Source organism: Chiloscyllium plagiosum, chromosome 20, assembly GCF_004010195.1.
Source record: "Chiloscyllium plagiosum isolate BGI_BamShark_2017 chromosome 20, ASM401019v2, whole genome shotgun sequence".
Lineage (NCBI taxonomy): Eukaryota > Metazoa > Chordata > Chondrichthyes > Orectolobiformes > Hemiscylliidae > Chiloscyllium > Chiloscyllium plagiosum.
Genome location: NC_057729.1, coordinates 59,990,454 through 60,010,708, shown reverse-complemented (window position 1 = coordinate 60,010,708; position 20,255 = coordinate 59,990,454). Strand labels below are relative to the sequence as shown.

Genomic DNA, 20,255 nt, shown 5'->3' with positions numbered 1-20,255 from the left:
CAGAAATGCACGCAATATTCCAACAGTGGCCTAACCAATGTCCTATACAGCCCCAACATGACCTCCCAACTCCTGTACTCAATACTCTGACCAATAAAGGAAAGCATACCAAACGCCTTCTTCACTATCCTATCTACCTGTGACTCCACTTTCAAGAAACCATGAACCTGCCCTCCAAGGTCTCTTTGTTCAGAGACTCCCTAGAACCTTACCATTAAGTGTATAAGTCCTGCTAAGATTTGCTTTCCCAAAATGCAGTCATTTTGGGAAAGTATTTATCTGAATTCAACTCCATCTGCCACTTCTCAGCCCATTAGATCAAGATCCTGTTGTAATCTGAGGTAACCCTCCACTACACTTCCAAATTTGGTGTCATCTACAAACTTACTAACTATACCTCTTATGCTCGCATCCAAATCATTTATGTAAATGACAAAAAGTCGAGGACCCAGCACTGATCCTTGTGGCACTCCACTGGTCACAGGCCTCCAATCTGAAAAACAACCCTCCCCCACCACCCTCTGTCTTCTACCTTTGAGCCAGTTCTGTATCCAAATGGCTAGTTCTCCCTGTATTCCATGAGATCTAACCTTGCTAATCATTGTGGTTGCTAAGCTCATTATGGAAAAGGACAATGATGATTTGAAAAGATTTTGCATGAGGAGAAGTGAGATTTTCTTAAAATAAAGCAGGATCTTATCAAAGTAGATTGGGAGCAGCCACTTCCAGGAAAATCCACAACAGAACAGTTGGGGCGGGGCAGATTCAAATGTAATTGTCAGGACTACAGGCCCAACATGTCTCCCTTAGGGTGGAATGTAGGGGCAAAAAGCCCAGAGAACCCTGGAACTTCATTAATATTCACGGCTGGATAAAAAAGGATGAGCGAGATCTATAACAAGTACAAAGGGAGCATATCAATGGAAGCCTTAGTGGAGTATAGAATGTGTAGGTAGGGAACTGAAGAAAGCAATTAGAGGAGCAAAATGGGGGCATGAGAAAACATGGTGAGTAAGACTGGGGAGAATATCAAAATATTCTACAAACGTATCAAGGGGAAGAGTGTAACCAGTCAGAGTAAGGCCCAATAGGGATCAACCTGAGTGTGAAGCCAGAGGACTCTGGTAGAGTGTTAAATGAGTACTTCACATCTGTCTTCACTCGGGAGAAGGCACATGCGGTACAGAATTTGGGAAGAGGGAAGTGTGAGGCTGTTGAGTAGCTTGATATTGGCAACAAGGTGGTTTTGGTGGCCTTATATGTCAACAAATCCCTAGGTCCAGATGAGTTGCATCCCAGGCTGCTGTGGAAGGCAAGGGAGGAAATAAATACAGGGGCTCTGACACATTTTTAAAATTCCTTTCTGGCAACAGGGGAGATGCCAAATGACTGGAGGATAGCTAATGTGCTTCCAATTATGTGGGAGGTGGAGATAAACCAGGGAATCTCAATCAGAAGTTGGGAAACTTGGAGGAAGTTCTCAAGGAGAGAATTCATCTCCACACAGACAGGCAAGGTTTGATCAGGGACAGTCTGCATGGTTTTGACAGAAGGCGGTCATACCTAACAAATCTTATGGAATTTTTAGGTGGTGGCGAGGTCTGTGGATGAGGGGAGTGCAGTTGATGTAGTTTATAGGGATTTCAGCAAAGCCATTAATAAGGTCCACATGGGAGACAGATAAAGAAGGTAGAAGCTCATGCAATCCAGGGTAATTTGGTGAGTAGGATCTAAAATTGGTTTAGTGGTAGGACAGAGGGTGGTGGTAAATGGCTATTTGACTGACTGGATGCCAGTGTCCAGTAGTTTACCACAAGGGAATGTGTTGGGTCCTTTATTGTCGACGGTACATACAAACGACATGAAAGAAAATGTGGGGGAGATGACAATTACGTTTATGGATGACGCAGAGATTGGCCAGGTGGTTGACAGTTGAGAAAGAAGGCTTTACTTTGCAGGAGGACACAGACAGATTAGTCAGATGGGGGGATCAATGCCAGATGGAATTTAACTCTGGTAAGTGTGAGGGGTCCACTCGGAAGAAAGATCAAGACAAGGGAATACTCAAGGGAGGACAATCAAAAGCTTGGGAAACAGTGGTATCTTGAGGTACTTGTCCACAGATCCCTAAAGGCAGCAGGACATGCTAATAGAACTCTGGTTAGGTCTCTAGTCACCACACTATAGGAAGTATGTGATAGCACCTGACAGGGTGTAGAGGAGATTTACAAGGATGTTGTCTGAGATGGAGCAGTTTAGCTGTCTGGAAAGTAAAACAAACCATTAAAATAAAACAAGGAATTGTGGATGTTGGAGATCTGAAACAAAAACAAATTGCTGGCAAGTCTGGCAGCAGTTCTGATGAATAACCACATGACTCGAAACATTATCTCTGCTTTCTTCCCACAGATGCTACCAGACCTGCTAAGTTTCACCAGCAATTTCTGTTTTTATCAGCTTTGAAGAGAGACTGGTTAGTTCAGGTTGTTTTGTTTAGAGCAGAGAAAGCCGAGAGGGGACCTGATTGACATGTATAAGCTTATGAGGGCTAAGAACAGAATGGATAGAAAGCAGCTGTTCCTCTGAGATAAAGGATCAATAACAAGAGGCCATAATTTTATGATAAAAAGCAGGTCTTTTAGAGGGAATTTGGGGAATGTTCTTTCACCCAGAGGGTGGTGGGAATCTGGAATACAATGCTTGCAAGGGTATTTGAGGTGGGAAAGCTCATAATCTTTAAAAAGTATTTAGATGAACACCTTAAATGTCATAAGCTTACAAGCACTTGGTCCAAAGCCTTGAAGTGGGACTGCTGAGAATTAGAATTTTTTTTGGTTAGTGCTGAGTTGATAGGCTGAAGGGCCTTTTCTGTACTGTACGATTCTCTGTTTCTAATCAGAAGAGAATGAGGTGAATGTGGAAAATAAATGCAATTCACATGAATGCCTTACTTCTATACCATAGGTTCAATGCAAGCTGTAATAAACTGAAGTAATTAAACTGGGGATGCAGACAAGTATAGAACCACTGCTAATGGAACTCCCTTGGATACTGACTATAAAGCTTTTAGAATTTACTGTGGAAAAACACAGAATTTTTAATTCATGCCAAACACAAGACGACACTATGCAACACCAGAATTGAGATTCAATTGAATTTTGACACAAACGGAGTTCAGAAACTCTCCTTTTGGTAATCTTACTCCAATTTTAACTGGAGTCAAGTGAGGCCTTGACAAGAATCTCATTTATTAGAGGAAAACCACAAACAAATAACAGCAGAAACGCAATCGATCATTAGTTTTACAAGGGGAATATTAAGAAACAAAGAAAACAAAGCAGTTTTGGAACCAATGGAGACGATGCATAAATCTTACAAGCACCAGAACTGAAAAATTATACCTTTTAGGAAAAACTGGGAAGGTTGGGCACTCTTCTCCAGAAAAGAGAATGCTACAGAGGAATCTGATACAATTCTGCAAGGTTACACCAGGCTTTAATAGTGCAGATAGAGACTATATTCCTCATCACATAAATAACAAGAACTAGGGATCATAAATAAGATATTTTATGCTCAGAAATCTAATAATAGATCAGGAGAACGTTCATCACCAGGTGGGTGGTTAGACTAAGGAACTTGCTACACCAGGGAGGGGTTGTGGCAAATATTATGGTTTATTTTAAGAAAATCTAGATAAGCATGAGACAGAAAGGCCATAATGATAGGGTGAAATGATTTCCTGAAGAACCAACAGCAGAGCATTAGAGCAATTGGGACAAATGGCTCAATTCTGTGGACACTCAATGCAACTATAACACAACTCATTCACTGCTTACATCTCTTACCTAGATGAGAGTCTTCACCTTTCTCCATAATCCCCGACTCATTGCAGGAGTTTACATCTTCCTGCAGGACAACACATTTAATTAACTGTCAGAACATAATTTATTTTAGGAATGGGGAAGGGTTAAAACAACACTAGCTTCTTGTCATCACCATTATCTTATACTAATGACAAACGCTACCCTATCCTCAAATGCCTGTTGCTCTACCAGTTCTTTCACTGTCACAGACATTTCCTAATTTTGAAGGTTTTGAAGAAAACTGGTCAGGCCAATCCAGGCAAGATGTAATATTCAGCAGTTGATCACCTGGGAAGTTGAATTTATGTATTTACTAAGGTTGGCAGCATTGCACCAGGCTGTTAGAGTCGTAGAGATGCACAGCATGGAAACAGACCCTCCTGTCCTAGTTGTCCATGCCGACCAGATATTCTAAATTAATCTAATCCTATTTGCCACCACTTGGCCCTATCCTTCTCAGCCCTTCCTATTTATATACCCATCCAGATGTTTTTTAAATGTTGTAATTGCACCAACCTCCACCACTTCCTCTGGCAACTCACTCCATACATGCACCATCCTTTGCATGAAAAAAAGGCTCCTTACGCCCTTTTATGTCTTTCCCCTCTCATTCTAAACCTATATCCTCACATCTGGACTCCCCCACCCCAGGGAAAAGACCTTGTCTATTTACCCTATCCATGCCCCTCATTGTTTTATAAACCTCTGTAAATGTCACCCCTCAGCCTCCGACACTCCAGGGAAAACAGCCCCAGCCTATTCAGCCTCTCCCTATAGATCAAATCCTCCGACCCTGGCAACATCCTTGTAAATCTTTTCTGAACCCTTTCAAGTTTCACAACATCCTTCCTAAACGATAGAGACAAGAAATGCATGCAATATTCCAAACCAATGGCCTAACCAATGTCCTGTACAGCCGAAACATGACCTCCCAACTCCTGTACTCAATACTCTGACCAATAAAAGAAAGCATACAAAACGCCTTCTTCACTATCCTATCTACCTGCGACTCCACTTTCAAGGAGCTATGAACCTGCACTCCAACATCTCTTTGTTCAGCAAAACTCTCCAGGAGGATATCATTAAGTGTATAAATCCTGCCCTGATTTGCTTTCCCAAAATGTAGCACCTCACATTTATTGAAATTAAAGTCCATCTGCCACTCTTTGGCTCACTGGCCCATCTGATCAAGATCCCATTGTACTCAAAGATAACCACTATCACTGTCCACTACATCACCAATTTTGGTGTTATCTGCAAACTTACTAACTATACCTTCTATTCTCATATCCAAATAATTTATATAAATGACGAAAAGCAGTGGACCCAGCATGGATCCTTGTAGTGCATGACTGGTCACAGGTCTAGAGTCTGAAAAGCAACTCTCCACCATCATCCTCTGTCCTCTATCTTTGAGCCAGTTCAGGACCCAAATGGCTAGTTCTCCCTGTATTCCATGTGATTTAACCTTGCTAAGTAGTTTATCATGAGGAACCTTGTTGAATGTTTTATCAAAGTCCATCTCAGATTATAAGGTCAAACTGCCACAAACAGGCACATCCTTACGTCAATTGGAGACTAAGTTTTTGTTTGCAAACAATTATTTATAAATCTATGATGTCTTCCCAAAGTTAGAAAGAACTGCAAGAAACAACAAACTTATTTCCTGGATAGTTCTAGCAAAATCAAGAGATTAAATACTAATACAAAAATTCAGGTGTAAGTTTGTTCAAGAATAATATAGCTGTAGAATACATTAGCAGGGGTGTCTACTGAAGCAGACTGCACAAATGTCTTCAAACTGAATTAAAAGCATTGTGGAGAGCTGGCCTATCAAAGTTACTGACAGATAAGGGAATCAAGGGTTATGGGGCAGACAAGAAAATGGACATGAGACTGCAAGATATGCTATAATGCTACTGAACAATGAAGCAGGTTTGACGTGCTAATTTGCTCACTCCTGTTCTTAAATCTCAAGTTCCCACCATGTTCAGTCCTGGGCACTGCACCTCAGAAATGCTACTGGCCTTGGAGGGAGTAGCACACAATCAACAGAGCAATACCAGGGCTGAAAGGAGGTGGGTTTCTCGACTCATCCAGTGTTCACTTGTCTGGTGGGCTCTAGGGATGTTATAACTGAGGTATTTAAAATGCTAAATAAAAAAAGCATAATCTTAAAATCAGAGCATATCTGTCATGACTGAAATCATGAAGCACTTTGCCACAGAAAAGGCAGTGTGCAAGTCTAAAACTTGGTCCCCAAAAAGCTCTGGATGCTCAATATTAATTGGAGCCTTCAAGACCAAGATTGACAGATTTTGCCAGATGAGGGCATCATGAAATATGGTGTTAAGGCTAACAAATGTATTTGAAGTATAATTCATTGCTGTTTAATCTCTGTGTGAACATTCTTCACTTTGCAAATCCAATTGTTAGCTTTGCATTATGTGAGCATTAGCATCATTGCTAATACCTGCTCAGGTATTGCTGCTATGCTTAAGATGGCCTTCCATCTCACCATACAACTACATACCATTTCATCTGATGTCCAATTTAACAGGCAAATAAGTCTGAGGGGTAAATGACCACCTCGACATTCTATGGTCTTATCCACAGCATTAGGTGATGGCCTTGTGGCGTTACCGCTGGACTGTTAATCCAGAGACCCAAATAATGTTCTGGGTACTTGAGTTCAAATCCTGCCATGGCAAATAGTGGAATGTGAATTCAATAAAGTAAGGAATTAAGAGCGTAATGACGACTGCGAATCCACTGTCAATTGTTAGAAAAAACCCACCTGGTTCACTAATGCCCTTTAGGGAAGGAAACTGCCATCCTTACCTGGTCTGGCCTACATGTAACTTGAGACCCACACCAATGTAGTTGACTCTTAACTGCCCCCTGGGCAATAAATGCCAATCTAGCCAGCGATGCCCTCATCCCATCAATGAATTTTTTAAAAACAACACTATTACAGCTAGCTTCGAGACTCCTGGGAGATCATTAAGCAAAGCTCCTGCTCCTGCTCACTATTGACTGATCTCGTGTTGCAACATTTGTGGGTGCCTTCAATACCCGCTACAATTGGCAGCCAGTCAATTAGTTAGCATCCACACACTGGAGCAAACAGTATGGTTTCTGGGGAGGTCTTTTGGATATGGAAATATACTCCAACAAAAAAAGCAAGTTGGTTCAGAGGTAGAGGGAGACCATTCTTAATTGACATAGAAAAGATGATCTCAGATTGAGGAAAAAAATCATACACCCAACAACTTCAAGGGATCATACTTACATCAGGCACGTCCTTGAATTGTCCATCTGACTTCAACTCTGAGTCATCTCCCTTACACAAGTCAACCCTGAAATACAGTAAACAATTTATCACCCCCTGACAAGAAAACACCAGAGAGAAACTATGACCTCAATTCACATGTCTGCGTGGGTTTCCTCTAGGTGCTCCGGTTTCCTCCCACAGGCCAGAGTTGTACAGGTGAGGGTGGATTGGCCATGCTAAACTGCCCAGAGTGTCCAGGGATGTACAGGCTAGGTGGACTGCAGAGATATAACTGTATCAAAATCTCCAAATTCTGTGCTCATGCAGCCTGCACCTCAATGTTTCGGACAATCTGCGCTTGTATTTTCAAAATAAATGGATGTTTTGGACATATGATTCTCCTCTTTTGGGCGAGGTAAGGAAGAGTCCAATATTTTCTGCTTTCATTCCTTTTTCCCCACTTTTGTTCATTATCCCTTTAAACCATCACTCAACAGAAACCTAATTATTGGAAGAGAAAAAAATTGAGGAGTACTGGAAAAGACAGGGGAATGGCTGTTGATATGTTGCTTATGTACAAAGCTGGCACAGAGAAAGAATACAAGGTAACTCATGTTTTTCTGTGCTGTAACCATTCCATAACTTCATGAAGTAACCTGATAAGACATGCTGAGATAGTTACAGCCTTTAGGATAACAGGAAGGATAGTGAAATGGCAAGGTGCGGGGTAGACACAGTTCAATGCGATGAAGTGTGAGGTGATGCAGTTTAGAAGGATTAATATGGAAAGATGATTAGATTACTTTACAGTGTAGAAACAGGCCCTTCGGCCCAACAAGTCCACACCAACCCGCCGAAGCACAAACCACCCATACCCCTACATTTACCCCTTACCTAACACTACGGACAATTTAGCATGGCCAATTCACCTGACCTGCACATCTTTGGACTGTGGGAGGAAACCGGAGCACCCGGAGGAAACCCACACAGACACGGGGAGAACGTCCACACAGTCAGTCGCCTGAGGCGGGAATTGAACCCGGGTCTCTGGCGCTGTGAGGCAGCAGTGCTAACCACTGTGCCACCATGCCGCCCACTGATATATCATACATGGCAAGATTTTGAACAATGCAAATGAGCTCATATACACAAATCCGTAAAGGTGGCAGATGCAAGTTGGTCTGGTGGTTAACAGAAGAAATAGTTACCTGGGTTTATAAGTTCCATTTATACTTTTGAATTTAGAAGAATGAGGGGTTATTATATTAAACATACAAGATTCTGAGGGGGCTGAAAATGTGTTACTGGAAAAGCGCAGCAGGTCAGGTAGCATCCAAGGAGCAGGAGAATCGATGTTTCGGGCATGAGCCCTTCTTCAGGAATCATTGCCCGAAACGTCTATTCTCCTGCTCCTTGGATGCTGCCTGACCTGCTGCGCTTTTCCAGAAACCCATTTTCAGCTCTGATCTCCAGCATCTACAGTCCTCACTTTCTCCTAGAAGATTCTGAGGGGGCCTGATAGGGTAGATGTTGAGAAAATGTTTCGACTAGTAGGGGAATTTCAAATTGCGGAAACTGTTACAAAATAAGGGGATATTCATTTGGAAATGTGATTGAAAAGAATCTCTTCGCTGAGGGTAGTGAATGTCTGGAATCCTCTATTCCAGGGAGTTGTGGAGGCTAGATACTGAAAGCATTTGAAGAGGAGGGAGATAGACTTTTGAAATTGCAGGGAGTTGAGAGCAAAGCTGAAGAGTTGACGCCTGGGCAGATCAGTCTTGATGACATAGATTGGTGGGGCCGGATGGCTTAGTCCTGTTCCTATTTCTTATGTACTTATCAACAAAGACATTGATTACAAAAGCAAGTGTATGGGACATGTTTACTAGGATTTTACCCTAGATGAGGGACTTCAGTCATGAGAAACGATCAGAAATGATTGGTACGTTTATTCACCTTGGAACAGAGAAGGTTGAGGATAGCTAACAGAGGTTTTCAAGTTAAAAAGAAGTTTTGAATGAGAAAGGGATTTCTTCTGGTGAATGAAGTCAATTACCAGACGTCACAGACTCAAAAGAACCAGAAAGCTGAGAATAAATGTTTCCACTCTGTGGCCAGGACTGTAGGACCCTGGGAAGCACCAAGGATCAGAGGGAGCTTGGTGTGCACATACTCTGGCCCCGTAAGGTATCTGGGCAGGTAGACAAAGTGGTTAAGGTGACATATAGGATATGTCTTTACTTGCTGAGACACAGAGTTTAAGAGCAAGAAGTTTATACTGGAACTGTATAAATCACTGGTTAGGCCAGAGCTACAGCATTGTGTGCAGAGGAGCTTTACCAGAATGTTGCCAGGGGCTGGAGAGTCAGTTATGACAAGGGACTGGGCAGACTGGGGTTGTTTTCACTGGAGCTAAACATGAGGGGAACATGGTTGAAGCGTAAACATTACAAGGGGCAACAGATAGGATAGACAGGAAAAAACTTCCCTTTGGTAGAGGGACCAATGACTCAGGGGCATAGATTTAAGGTAAGGAGCAGGAAAGTTAGAGAGGATGTGAGGATTAATTCTTTCACCCAGAGGATGGTGGGAATCTGGAACTCACTGCCTGTAAGGATGGGAGTGGCAGAAACGCTCAGCACAATTAAGCAGCATTTAGAATTTTATTAGTGATGGCAAGGCAGCTAAGGCAACAGGCTCGAGAATGGATAAGTCAAAGGATGTTTTTACTGTGCTGAAGACCTTTTAACACGAGCTGAATAGGTAATGGAATCCGATTCCATAAATAATTCAAAAAAATACTTGTACAAATACTCAAGGATGAAAAACAGAATATAACAAGAAAGTGGAGATGTCTGCTCTTTCAAAAAGCCATGACAATTATGTTGGGCCAAGGGTCGTCTCCTTGCTGTAAATTTCATATAAACAGCACTTGTGCCACCACTCTCCGGCACTGAGAAAGGGAAAATACCACTTACTGTTACCTGAGGCAATTTACCCGGAAGTTGCCAGGAATGGAGGGGGTGTGTCATGAAAACAGGCTGGGCTTATTTTCACTAGAGCATAGGAGGTTGAGAGATTACCTTATAGAGGTTATAAATCATGAGGAGCATGGGTGAATAGTTAAGTGTCAGGGTTGACAGGGTTGTTAAGAAGGCATACAGTGCTTTAGCTTTTATTGATAGAGGGATCAAGTTCCGGAACCATGACGTTATGCTACAGCTGTACAAAACTCTGGTGTGGCCGCACTTGGGAGTATTGTGTACAGTTCTGGTCACCACATTATAAGAAGGATGTGAAAGCTTTGGAAAGGGTGCAGAGGTGATTTACTAGGATGTTGCCTGGTATGGAGAGAAGGTCTTATGAAGAAAGGCTGAGGGACTTGAGGCTGTTTTCGTTGGAGAGAAGAAGGTTGAGAGGTGACTAAATAGAGACATATAAGATAATCAGAGGGTTAGATAGAGTGGACTGGGAGAGCCTTTTTCCAAGTATGGTGATGGCAAGCACGAGGGGACATAGCTTTAAACTGAGGGGTGATAGATATAGGACAGATGTCAGAGGTAGTTTCTTTACTCAGACAGTAGTAAGAGTATGGAATGCTTTGCCTGCAACGGTAGTAGATTCGCCAACTTTAAGTACATTTAAGTTGTCATTGGACAAGCATGTGGACGTACATGGACATGTAGGTTCAATGGGCTTCAGATTGGTATGACTGGTCGGCACAACATCGAGGGCCAAAGGGCCTGTACTGCGCTGTAATGTTCCATGTCGCATTCGTCGGGTGAGGGACTTCAAAACTAGAGGGCATATCTTTAAGGTGAGAGGAGGAAGTTTTTTTTAAAACACAGAGTGTGGTTGGTGTGTGGAATGAACTGCCAAAGGAAGTGGTGGATGCAGGTACAGTGACAACATTTAAAACACATTTGAGTAAGTACATGAATAGTTGAAACTTTATTGCTGGAACAGCACAGCAGGTCAGGCAGCATCCAGGGAACAGGAGATTCGACGTTTCGGGCATAAGCCCTTCTTCAGGAATGAGGAAGGGCCTGTGCCCGAAACGTCGAATCTCCTGTTCCCTGGATGCTGCCTGACCTGCTGTGCTGTTCCAGCAATAAAGTTTCAACTTTGATCTCCAGCATCTGCAGACCTCACTTTCTCCTCTAAGTACATGAATAGGAAAGGTTTGGAGGGATTTGGGTCAAACTCAGGTAAGCAGGACTGGTTCAGTTTGGGAATACGGTTGGTATGCACTAGTTGGACTGAGGATGACTATGATCGAAATGAAAGCTCAATGCTTGAATTAGGGAGTTAGGGTGCCTTCCACCGAACATCTTTCCCCAATCTGTCCCGCCACAGCTGCCATTGTTTTACCCTTCAGTTATGTCTGATGACAGGTCGGCACCTCCTTGCTCAGCTGCTAATGAGGTTTCATCAGGCATGCCAACCCTTTCGAGGAAGCAGAGTGCTGGGTCAGCTCTCATAGCGTTGTAGCGCTCATAACCTGAAAAGAATCAAAAACAGCTGGGTCACAGCAAGCTGTCATGACTATGAACTTTTACAGAAATGTCATTAGGTCATGACAAGTTGGTGCAGTGTTCAAATGACTCAGTAATCATAAATAATGTTTTAAATATTATATCACAGAGTGCAGAGGCCCTAAAACACAATACCAATAAGCTCTAGGTGATAGAAATCTGACAACGGTCATCATGCTGAAACTTTACTTTTCTCGCTCCAGACGCTGCCTGACCTGATATATGTCTGTAATTCATACATTGTTCTGGTGAGCAGTCTTGAAGAAAGAACACCAGCTGAATCCTTCCCACTTTCTCATCAAGACAAAACACAGAACAAGACCTGGGATTGACTCCTTAGTCTTTTCTGGGCTGTGCAGTACACTAGAAATGGACAGTACATTTAGCAGCTGAGGCCAGGGGAGTTCCACTACTTCTAGGTATGGCCTAATCCATTAAACATACATAAGGACCTTTTGTACTCAGTTTCGGCTAAGAAACTGTAGTCACAGCAATGACATGACTTTACTAGGAATTGGTTCAACAATGACAATCCAAACAAATTTCATTATGAATACAGTTCTAGCTCACTGTTAAAGAATTTCTTTAAGTCATTGCTACTATGTCAGTGGTTTCCAAACTAATACACAAATTGAACCCATGTAAATACTGATGCACATTGGGGTACCCCAACATCAAACTGCTATGGCCCCACATAGATCCTGACATATGCCTGGTTGTTAAAGCTATTAATGCCACTAGGGCATCACGGTGGCTTAGTGGTTAGCACTTTTGCCTCTCAGTGCCAAGGACCCGGGTTCAATTCCAGCCTCTGGCAACTCTGTTTGGAATGTGCATATTCTCCCCATTTCTGCCAGGTATTCCAGTTTCCTCTCTCAGTTCAAAGATGTGCAGCTTAGGGGGATTGGCCATGCTAAATTGCCCATAGTGTTCAGGGATATGCAGGCTAGGTAGCTTATCCATGGAAATGCAAGATGGGGGATGGGTCTTGGTGGGATGCTTTCCAGAGGGTCAGTGTCGACCCACTGGGCCAAATGGCTTGTTTCCACATTGTAGGGATTCTATTCTTTTCTAATCTGTTTATCGAAGCAGGGGTCTGCAACTGATCATTTGCATTTCATATTTCCATACAAACTCTAATTGCTCATTCCCCTTCCTGACCAATTTCCCATAGTTTTTAAAAAGCTCAATGTGATCAGGAAGAGTCAGTCTGGTTTGGTGAAAGGGAAATGGTGTTTAACCAATTGACTGGAATGTTTTGAAGAGGTAACATGCTTTGTGTATAAAGGGAAGCCCCTGATGCACTGTATTTGGATTTCCAGAAAGCATTTGACATGGTTCCACAGAAAAGCTTATTGCAAAAAACTAAGAGCTCTCGAGTGTAAGGGGTAACACATTAGCACTGATAGAAGATTGGCTGACAGAAAACACTATGCATAAATGGCTCTTCTACAGATAGGCAGCATGTGACAAGTAGGGTCCCACAGAGATGTGTCTGAGCCTTCAACGTTTTACAATTTATATCAATGATTTACAAGAAGATATTGAAGGCATGGTGGCTAAATTTACTGATGACAAAGATAGGTTTAAAAAAAACAATTCTGTGAAAAAAATCATAAGGAGATTGCACATCAAAGCAGATGGTTGAGTGAGTGGGTAAAACTCTGGCAGATGGAGTATAACGTGTGAAAATGTGAAGTTGCTCACTTTGGTAGGAAAAATAAAAATGTACCGTATTATTTAAAAGGGGAATGACTACAGAATTCCAGTGTGCACAGGGGTCTAGATGTCAAAGTGCAGGATTTACAAAAGATTAGCTTACATGTGTATTAAGTGATTTAAGAAGGGGAATAGAATGCTACCCTTTATTTATGAGGGAAACATAAAAGGATAAAATTAATTAAATAAAAAGGAATACTGGACTCAAAATTTAATTCTGTTTCTCTCTCCACCAATGCTGCCAGGCCTGCTGAGTTTCTCCAGCAATTTTGGTTTTCATTTATAAAAGTAAAGATGTCATGTTTCAGTTGTATATGGCATGGGTGTGAACATCCAGGGGATAGTATGCAGTTTACATCTCCTTATTTAAGAACTTAAACATGTTGAAGGCAGTTCAGATGAGATTTACTCGATATGAGGAAAGATCAGACAGGCCAAGCTTGTTTCATATAACAGTACAGGCCCTTCAGCCCATTATGTTGTGCTGAACACTTATCTTAATTTAAGATCAACCCAACCTACACACTCCTCAATTTGCTACAGTCCATGTGCTTGTCCAGCAGCTGCTTACATGTCCTAATGTCTCTGACTCTACTACCACTGCTGGCAGTGCATTCCATATACCCATCACTCTCTGCATAAAGAACCTACCTCTGACATCTCCCCAAACCTTCTTCCAATCACTTTAAAATTATGACCCCTCATGACAGTCATTTCTGCCCTGGGGGAAAGTCTCTGGCTATCGACTCAATCTATGCCTCTCTTTACCTTGTACACCTCTATCAAGTCACCTCGGTTCCTCCTTCTCTCCAGTGTGAAAAGACCTAGCTCACTCAACCTCTCTTCATAAAACAAGCCCTCCATTCCAGACAGTATCCTGGTAAATCTCCTCTGCACCCACCTGAAAGCATCTACATCTTTCCTATAACAAGGTGACCAGAACTGGACACAATGTTCCAAGTGTGGGCTAACCAGGGTTTTATAGAGCTGCAGCAAAACCTTGCAGCTCTTAAACTCGCTCCCCCTGTTAATGACAGCCAAAACACCATATGCGTTCTTAACAACCCTATCAACTTGGGTGGCAACTTTGAGGCATTTATGCACATGGATCCCAAGATCCCTCTATTCCTCCACACTGTCAAGAATCCTATCTTTAACCCTGTATTCAGCATACAAATTCGACCTTCCAAAATGAATCACTTAGCATTTATCCAGGTTGAACTCCATCTGCCACTTCTCAGCCCAGCTCTACAACCTGTCAATGTCTTGTTGTAGCCTGCAACAGCCCCTGACACTATCTACAACACCACTGACCTCTGTATCATCAGCAAACATGCTAACCCACACTTCCACTTCTTCATCCAAGTCATTTATAAAAACCACACAGAGCAGAGGCGCAAGTACAGATCTCTACAGGACACCACTGGTCACTGACCTCCAGGTGGAATACTTTCCATCCACTACCACTTGCTGTGTTCTTTTGGCCAGCCAATTCTGTATCCAGACAGCCATATTTCTCAGTCTCCCATACCTCCTAACTTTCTGAATGAGCCAACTGTGGGGAACCTTAGCAAATGCCTTACTGAAATCCATAAACACCGCATCCACTGGTCGACCTTCATCAACTTGTCTCATCAGGTCCTCAAATAATTCAATAAAGCTTGTGAGGCATGACCTGCCCCTCACAAAGCCACGCTGACTATCTTTAATCAAACTATGTTTTTCTAAATAGTCATCAATCCTATCTCAGAATCTTTTTCAGAACCTTGCTTACCACAGACATAAGACCGACTGGTCTGTAATTCCCAGGGATTTCTCTATTCCATTTCTTGAACAGAGGAATAACATTCACCCCTCTCCAATCATCCGGTACTACTCCTGTGGAGAGTGAGGATACAAAGATCATCGCCAGAGGTGCAGCAATCTCATTCCCAGAGTAACCTTGGATATATCTGGTCCGGTCCTGGGGACATATCTATCTTGATGCTTTCCGAAATTTCCAACATATCCACTTCCTTAATATCAATCTGTTCAAGCCGATGAACCTGGTCCACGGTATCCTCACTATCAACAAGGTCCCTCACTCTAGTGAATACTGAAGCAAAACACTCATTTAGGGCCTCCCCTACCTCTTCAGACTCCAGACACAAGTTCCCTCCACAATCCCTGATCGGCCCTATGCTATCTGATTATTCTCTTATCCCTCACGTACGCGTAGAATGCTCTTGGGTTTTCCCTAATCATTCCCACCAAGGCTTTTCCGTGTCCCCTCCTAGCTGTCCTCAGTCCATTTTTGAGTTCTTTCCTAACTACCCTGTAATCCTCTAAAGCTGTGCCAAACTCTTGTTTCCTCAACCTTAAGAAAGCTTCCTTCTTCCATTTGACAAGAAACTCCTCTGTTCGTCATCCAAAGCTCCTTCACCTTACCATTCTTTGCCTGTCTCAGTGGGACAAAGCTATCCAATACTCGCAACAAGTGCTCCTTAAACAGCCTCCACATTTCTATTGAGTCTTTCCCATAAAACAATTGTTCCCAATTTATACTCCACAGCTCCTGTCCAATAACAGTATAATTTCACCTCCCCCAATTAAATACCTTCCCATACTGTCTGCTCCTATCCCTCTCTATGACTATGGTAAAGGTGAGGCAGTTGTGGTCACTGTCACTGAAATGCACTCCCACCGAGAGACCGGACACCTGGCCTGGTTTTTTTTGCCAAATCCAATGTGACCTCCCCCGTCGGCCTATCTACATATTGAGTCAAGATTCCTTTCTGGATACAGCTGACAAAATCGGCTCCATCCAGCCCAAGTGCACGGAGGTTCCAATCAATATTGGGCAAGTTGATGTCATCCATAACAACAATTGTTACATTTGCACCTTTCAAAGATATGCTGTCCAATCTGTTCTTCCATCTTTGAGGCGGCATGGTGGCACAGTGGTTAGCACTGCTGCCTCACAGCGCCAGAGACCCGGGTTCAATTCCCGCCTCAGGCGACTGACTGTGTGGAGTTTGCACGTTCTCCCCGTGTCTGCGTGGGTTTCCTCCGGGTGCTCTGGTTTTCTCCCACAGTCCAAAGATGTGCAGGTCAGGTGAATTGGCCGTACTAAATTGCCCGTACTGTTAGGTAAGGGGTAAATGTAGGGGTATGGGTGGGTTTCGCTTCGGCGGGTCGGTGTGGACTTGTTGGGCCGAACAGCCTGTTTCCACACTGTAATGTAATCTAATCTAATCTAAAATCTAATCTAATGTAATCTAAAAATCTAATCTAATCTCTCTGCTGCTATTGGGGGGTCTATCAAAAACACCCAATAAAGTGACTGTTCCTTTCCTGTTACTGACTTCCACCCATACTGACTCAGTAGATAAACCCTCCTCAACAACCCCCTTTTCTGCAGCTGTGATGCCCTCTCTAATTAACAATGCTACTCTCCTTCCTCTTTTACCCCCCTCCATGTTCTTTTTAAAATATCTAAACCCTGGAACATCCAGTAACCATTCCTGCCCCTGTGAAATCTGTGGCCTACTTAAGTTCAGCAGAATGAGAGTGATTTCACTGAAGTTTGTAAGATCATGAATGGTCTTGACAAGTTGGACATGGAAAGGAAGTTTCCTATCGTGGGTCAGTCCAGAACTGGGCTGGCACTGTTTTAAGACTGATGTCAGGGAATTATTTTTCACCGATGGTGAGAGATTTTAGAACATTCTGCCTCAAAGATGGGGAAGGCAGGGCCATGGAATATTTTTAGGTTACATAGACTCTTGTTAGGAAGGGGAATCAAAGTTTATCGGGGTAGGTGGGCATGTGTAATTTGAAACACAAACAAATCAGCAATAGTCTTACTGAACGATGGACCAGGCTCGAAGGGCTGAATGGTATACTATTCCATCATATGTTCATAAAACTGCTTTGCAAATAGATAATTCAATAAGCATCAGCTATAACCTCTCGAGCATGTTCATTCTTAAAGACATCTTCATTTACAACACCGTCTCTTCTAAACTCAGGCATACTCCTGGGAACTCCCGGAATATATGGACATGGCCCTGGGGACACCATATTGATAATGAATCTTTCCTAAAAACATTAAATTTGGAGATACTGTTAGGAACCACATGGACAAACAACATATTCCTGAAGAACAACTCTCGATGCGGACACATTCCTGGGGACCATAAACACAGTCTTACCATGCTTATAAACTCCAATGAGCAGGGACTTATCAGAGTCTCCACCCCACCAGTCGACTGGCATATCATTGTAGTCCACATCAGGAATCCAGACATCCAGCTTACTGCACACCAGGGGTAGATGAAGACACCATGGGTGGGTGTAGGGGAATGGGGTGGTTTAAGAAAGAGGGGGATGAGCGAGAGGGAGGGGATGGGCAGAGAGGGTGAAATGCCAGCAGGACAGAACAGAGAGAGGCGGTGACAGAGAAGGAGGAAGTTTCAGAGACACGGAGGGAGAGAATCAGAAAAGGAGCAAGAGAGACAAACACAGTTAGATCACAGTTGATTTGTATCTCAAACCCATTTTTACCCTTCTGTTCTCTATATCCTTTAATACACTCATCCAACAAAACCTATTAACTCCAGTGAACTGACACTCTCCCACCTACCCCTGGCTTCAATAGTGCTCTTGTGGAGACAGTTCCAGGTTTCCATCAGCAGCTGTGTGAAGAAGTGCTTCTTGAAGGATTCAGCCCTCGTATTCTGTCTCCCAGAGGAACAATACTTCACTATCTACCTGATGAAATTTTAATCCTTTTAATTACTTCAATTAGATCACCTTTCAATCTTTTAATCTTAAGGAAATATAAGCCACATTTATGAAACTCTCCTCCCATAATATAATTTTTTAGTCCCAATATCAATCTTTACTGCTGCATTTGCAACACTCATACAAGGACTCATATAGGTTTTAGTCTGCTCTTAAAAGACTATACATGTTTGTGTGTAGGTCGAATTTTGAAGACCTTTTTAAAGCTGAAATTACACGAGGTATTGTTTTCAAGGGGAGGAAATTCATGCTTGGCATGAGTCAAAAAATGGACAAGAGCCAGACATCTATATAAAATGATAAACCAAAGGAAAAACCAATTATGGCCATTATTGAATATTTTTCTACAAAATAACTGCCGAGAGTGTGATGCTGGAAAAGCACAGCAGGTCAGGCAACCTCTGAGGAGCAGGGGAATCAATGTTTTGGGCATAAGCCCTTCACCAGGAAGGGCCTGAAACGTCTCTTCTCCTGCTCCTCAGATGCTGCCTGACCTGCTGTGTTTTTCCATTACCACACTCTCGACTCTAATATCCAGCATCTGCAGACTTCACTTTTGCCTACAAAATAAGGATTCTGGGTAATCCAAGATGGACAACGGGAAAACTTCTGGTTGTAGCAGGCTGCTCCTTTTTTGAGGTATTTTAGGTGCTGGAGATGATTTCCTCGAATTTCAGGAGCAGCAATTATTGTTTTATATGCTGTTGCATTGTTTTGGAACTTTAGAGAAAAAGAAAAGTCAAAACAACAGCACTTTTAAAAGGGAGAGGGACAGACAAAGACAGCACATTGTGAGGTCAGTGCAGGAAAGAGAGAGAGAGAGAGAGAGAAATCCACACTGCTAATTTACACAGCAGAGAACCTGTGCAGTTACTGCCTTTGCTGTTTGAATTCATGTATCTCTGGACATGGAAGAACTAACAAAAAGGGTTGATGAGGGTAGAGCGGTAGATGTGACCTATATGGACATCAGTAAGGCATTCAACAAGGCTCCCCATGGGAGACTGGTTAGATCTCATGGAATACAGGGAGAACTAGCCATTTGGATACAGAACTGGCTCAAAGGTAGAAGACAGAGGGTGGTGGTGGAGGGTTGTTTTTCAGACTGGAGGCCTGTGACCAGTGGAGTGCCACAAGAATTGGTGCTGGGTCCACTACTTTTCATCATTTATATAAATGGTTTGGATGTGAGCATAAGAGGTATAGATAGTAAATATGCAGATGACACCAAAATTGGAGGTGTAGTGGACAGCGAAGAGGGTTACCTCAGATTACAATGGGACCTTGATCAGATGGGCCAATAGGCTGAGAAGTGGCAGATGGACTTTAATTCAGATAAATGTGAGGTACTGCATTTTGGCAAAGGAAATCTTAGCAGAACTTACACACTTAATGGTAAGGGAATGTTTCTGAACAAAGAGACCTTGGAGTGCAGGTTCATTGCTCCTTGAAAGTAGAGTTGCAAGTAGGTAGTACAGTGAAGGTGGCGTTTGGTATGCTTTCCTTTATTGGTCAGAGTATTGAGTACAGGAGTTGGGAGGTCATATTGCGGCTGTACAGGACATTGGTTAGCCACTGTTGTAATATTGCATGCAATTCTGGTCTCCTTCCTATCGGAAAGATGTTGTGAAACGTGAAAGGGTTCAGAAAAGAGTTACAAGGATGTTGTCAAGGTTGAAGAATTTGAGCTATAAGGAGAGGTTGAACAGGCTGGGGCTGTTTTCCCTGGAGCATCGGAGGCTGAGGGGTGACCTGATAGAGATTTATAAAATGAGGGGCATGGATAGGATAAATAAACAAAATCTTTTCCGTGGGGTGGGGGAGTCCAGAACTAGAGGGCATAGGTTTAGAGTGAGAGGGGAAAGATATAAAAGGGACCGAAGGGGCAACCTTTTCACACAGAGGGTGGTACGTGTATGGAATGAGCTGCCAGAGGAAGTGGTGGAGGCTGGTACAATTGCATCATTTAAGAGGCATTTGGATGGGTACATGAATTGGAAACTTTGAGGAGAAAGTGAGGTCTGCAGATGCTGGAGATCAAAGTTGAAACTTTATTGCTGGAACAGCACAGCAGGTCAG

The 20,255-nt window shown here is 42.8% G+C and overlaps 1 protein-coding gene across 7 annotated transcripts in view; it reads right to left on the bottom strand.

Annotated features, from left to right (window-relative positions):
- chd6 (chromodomain helicase DNA binding protein 6) overlaps positions 1-20,255 on the bottom strand; it is a 252,768-nt gene that overhangs the window by 39,983 nt on the left and 192,530 nt on the right. For all 7 annotated transcript variants that reach the window (XM_043710969.1, XM_043710967.1, XM_043710968.1 and 4 more), the window contains 4 exons: positions 17,585-17,688; positions 11,509-11,638; positions 7,156-7,222; positions 3,846-3,906 (listed from right to left, as the gene is read on the bottom strand). In XM_043710969.1, the coding sequence (XP_043566904.1) occupies positions 3,846-3,906; positions 7,156-7,222; positions 11,509-11,638; positions 17,585-17,688 (362 nt within the window). The remainder of the gene's footprint in view (positions 1-3,845; positions 3,907-7,155; positions 7,223-11,508; positions 11,639-17,584; positions 17,689-20,255) is intronic.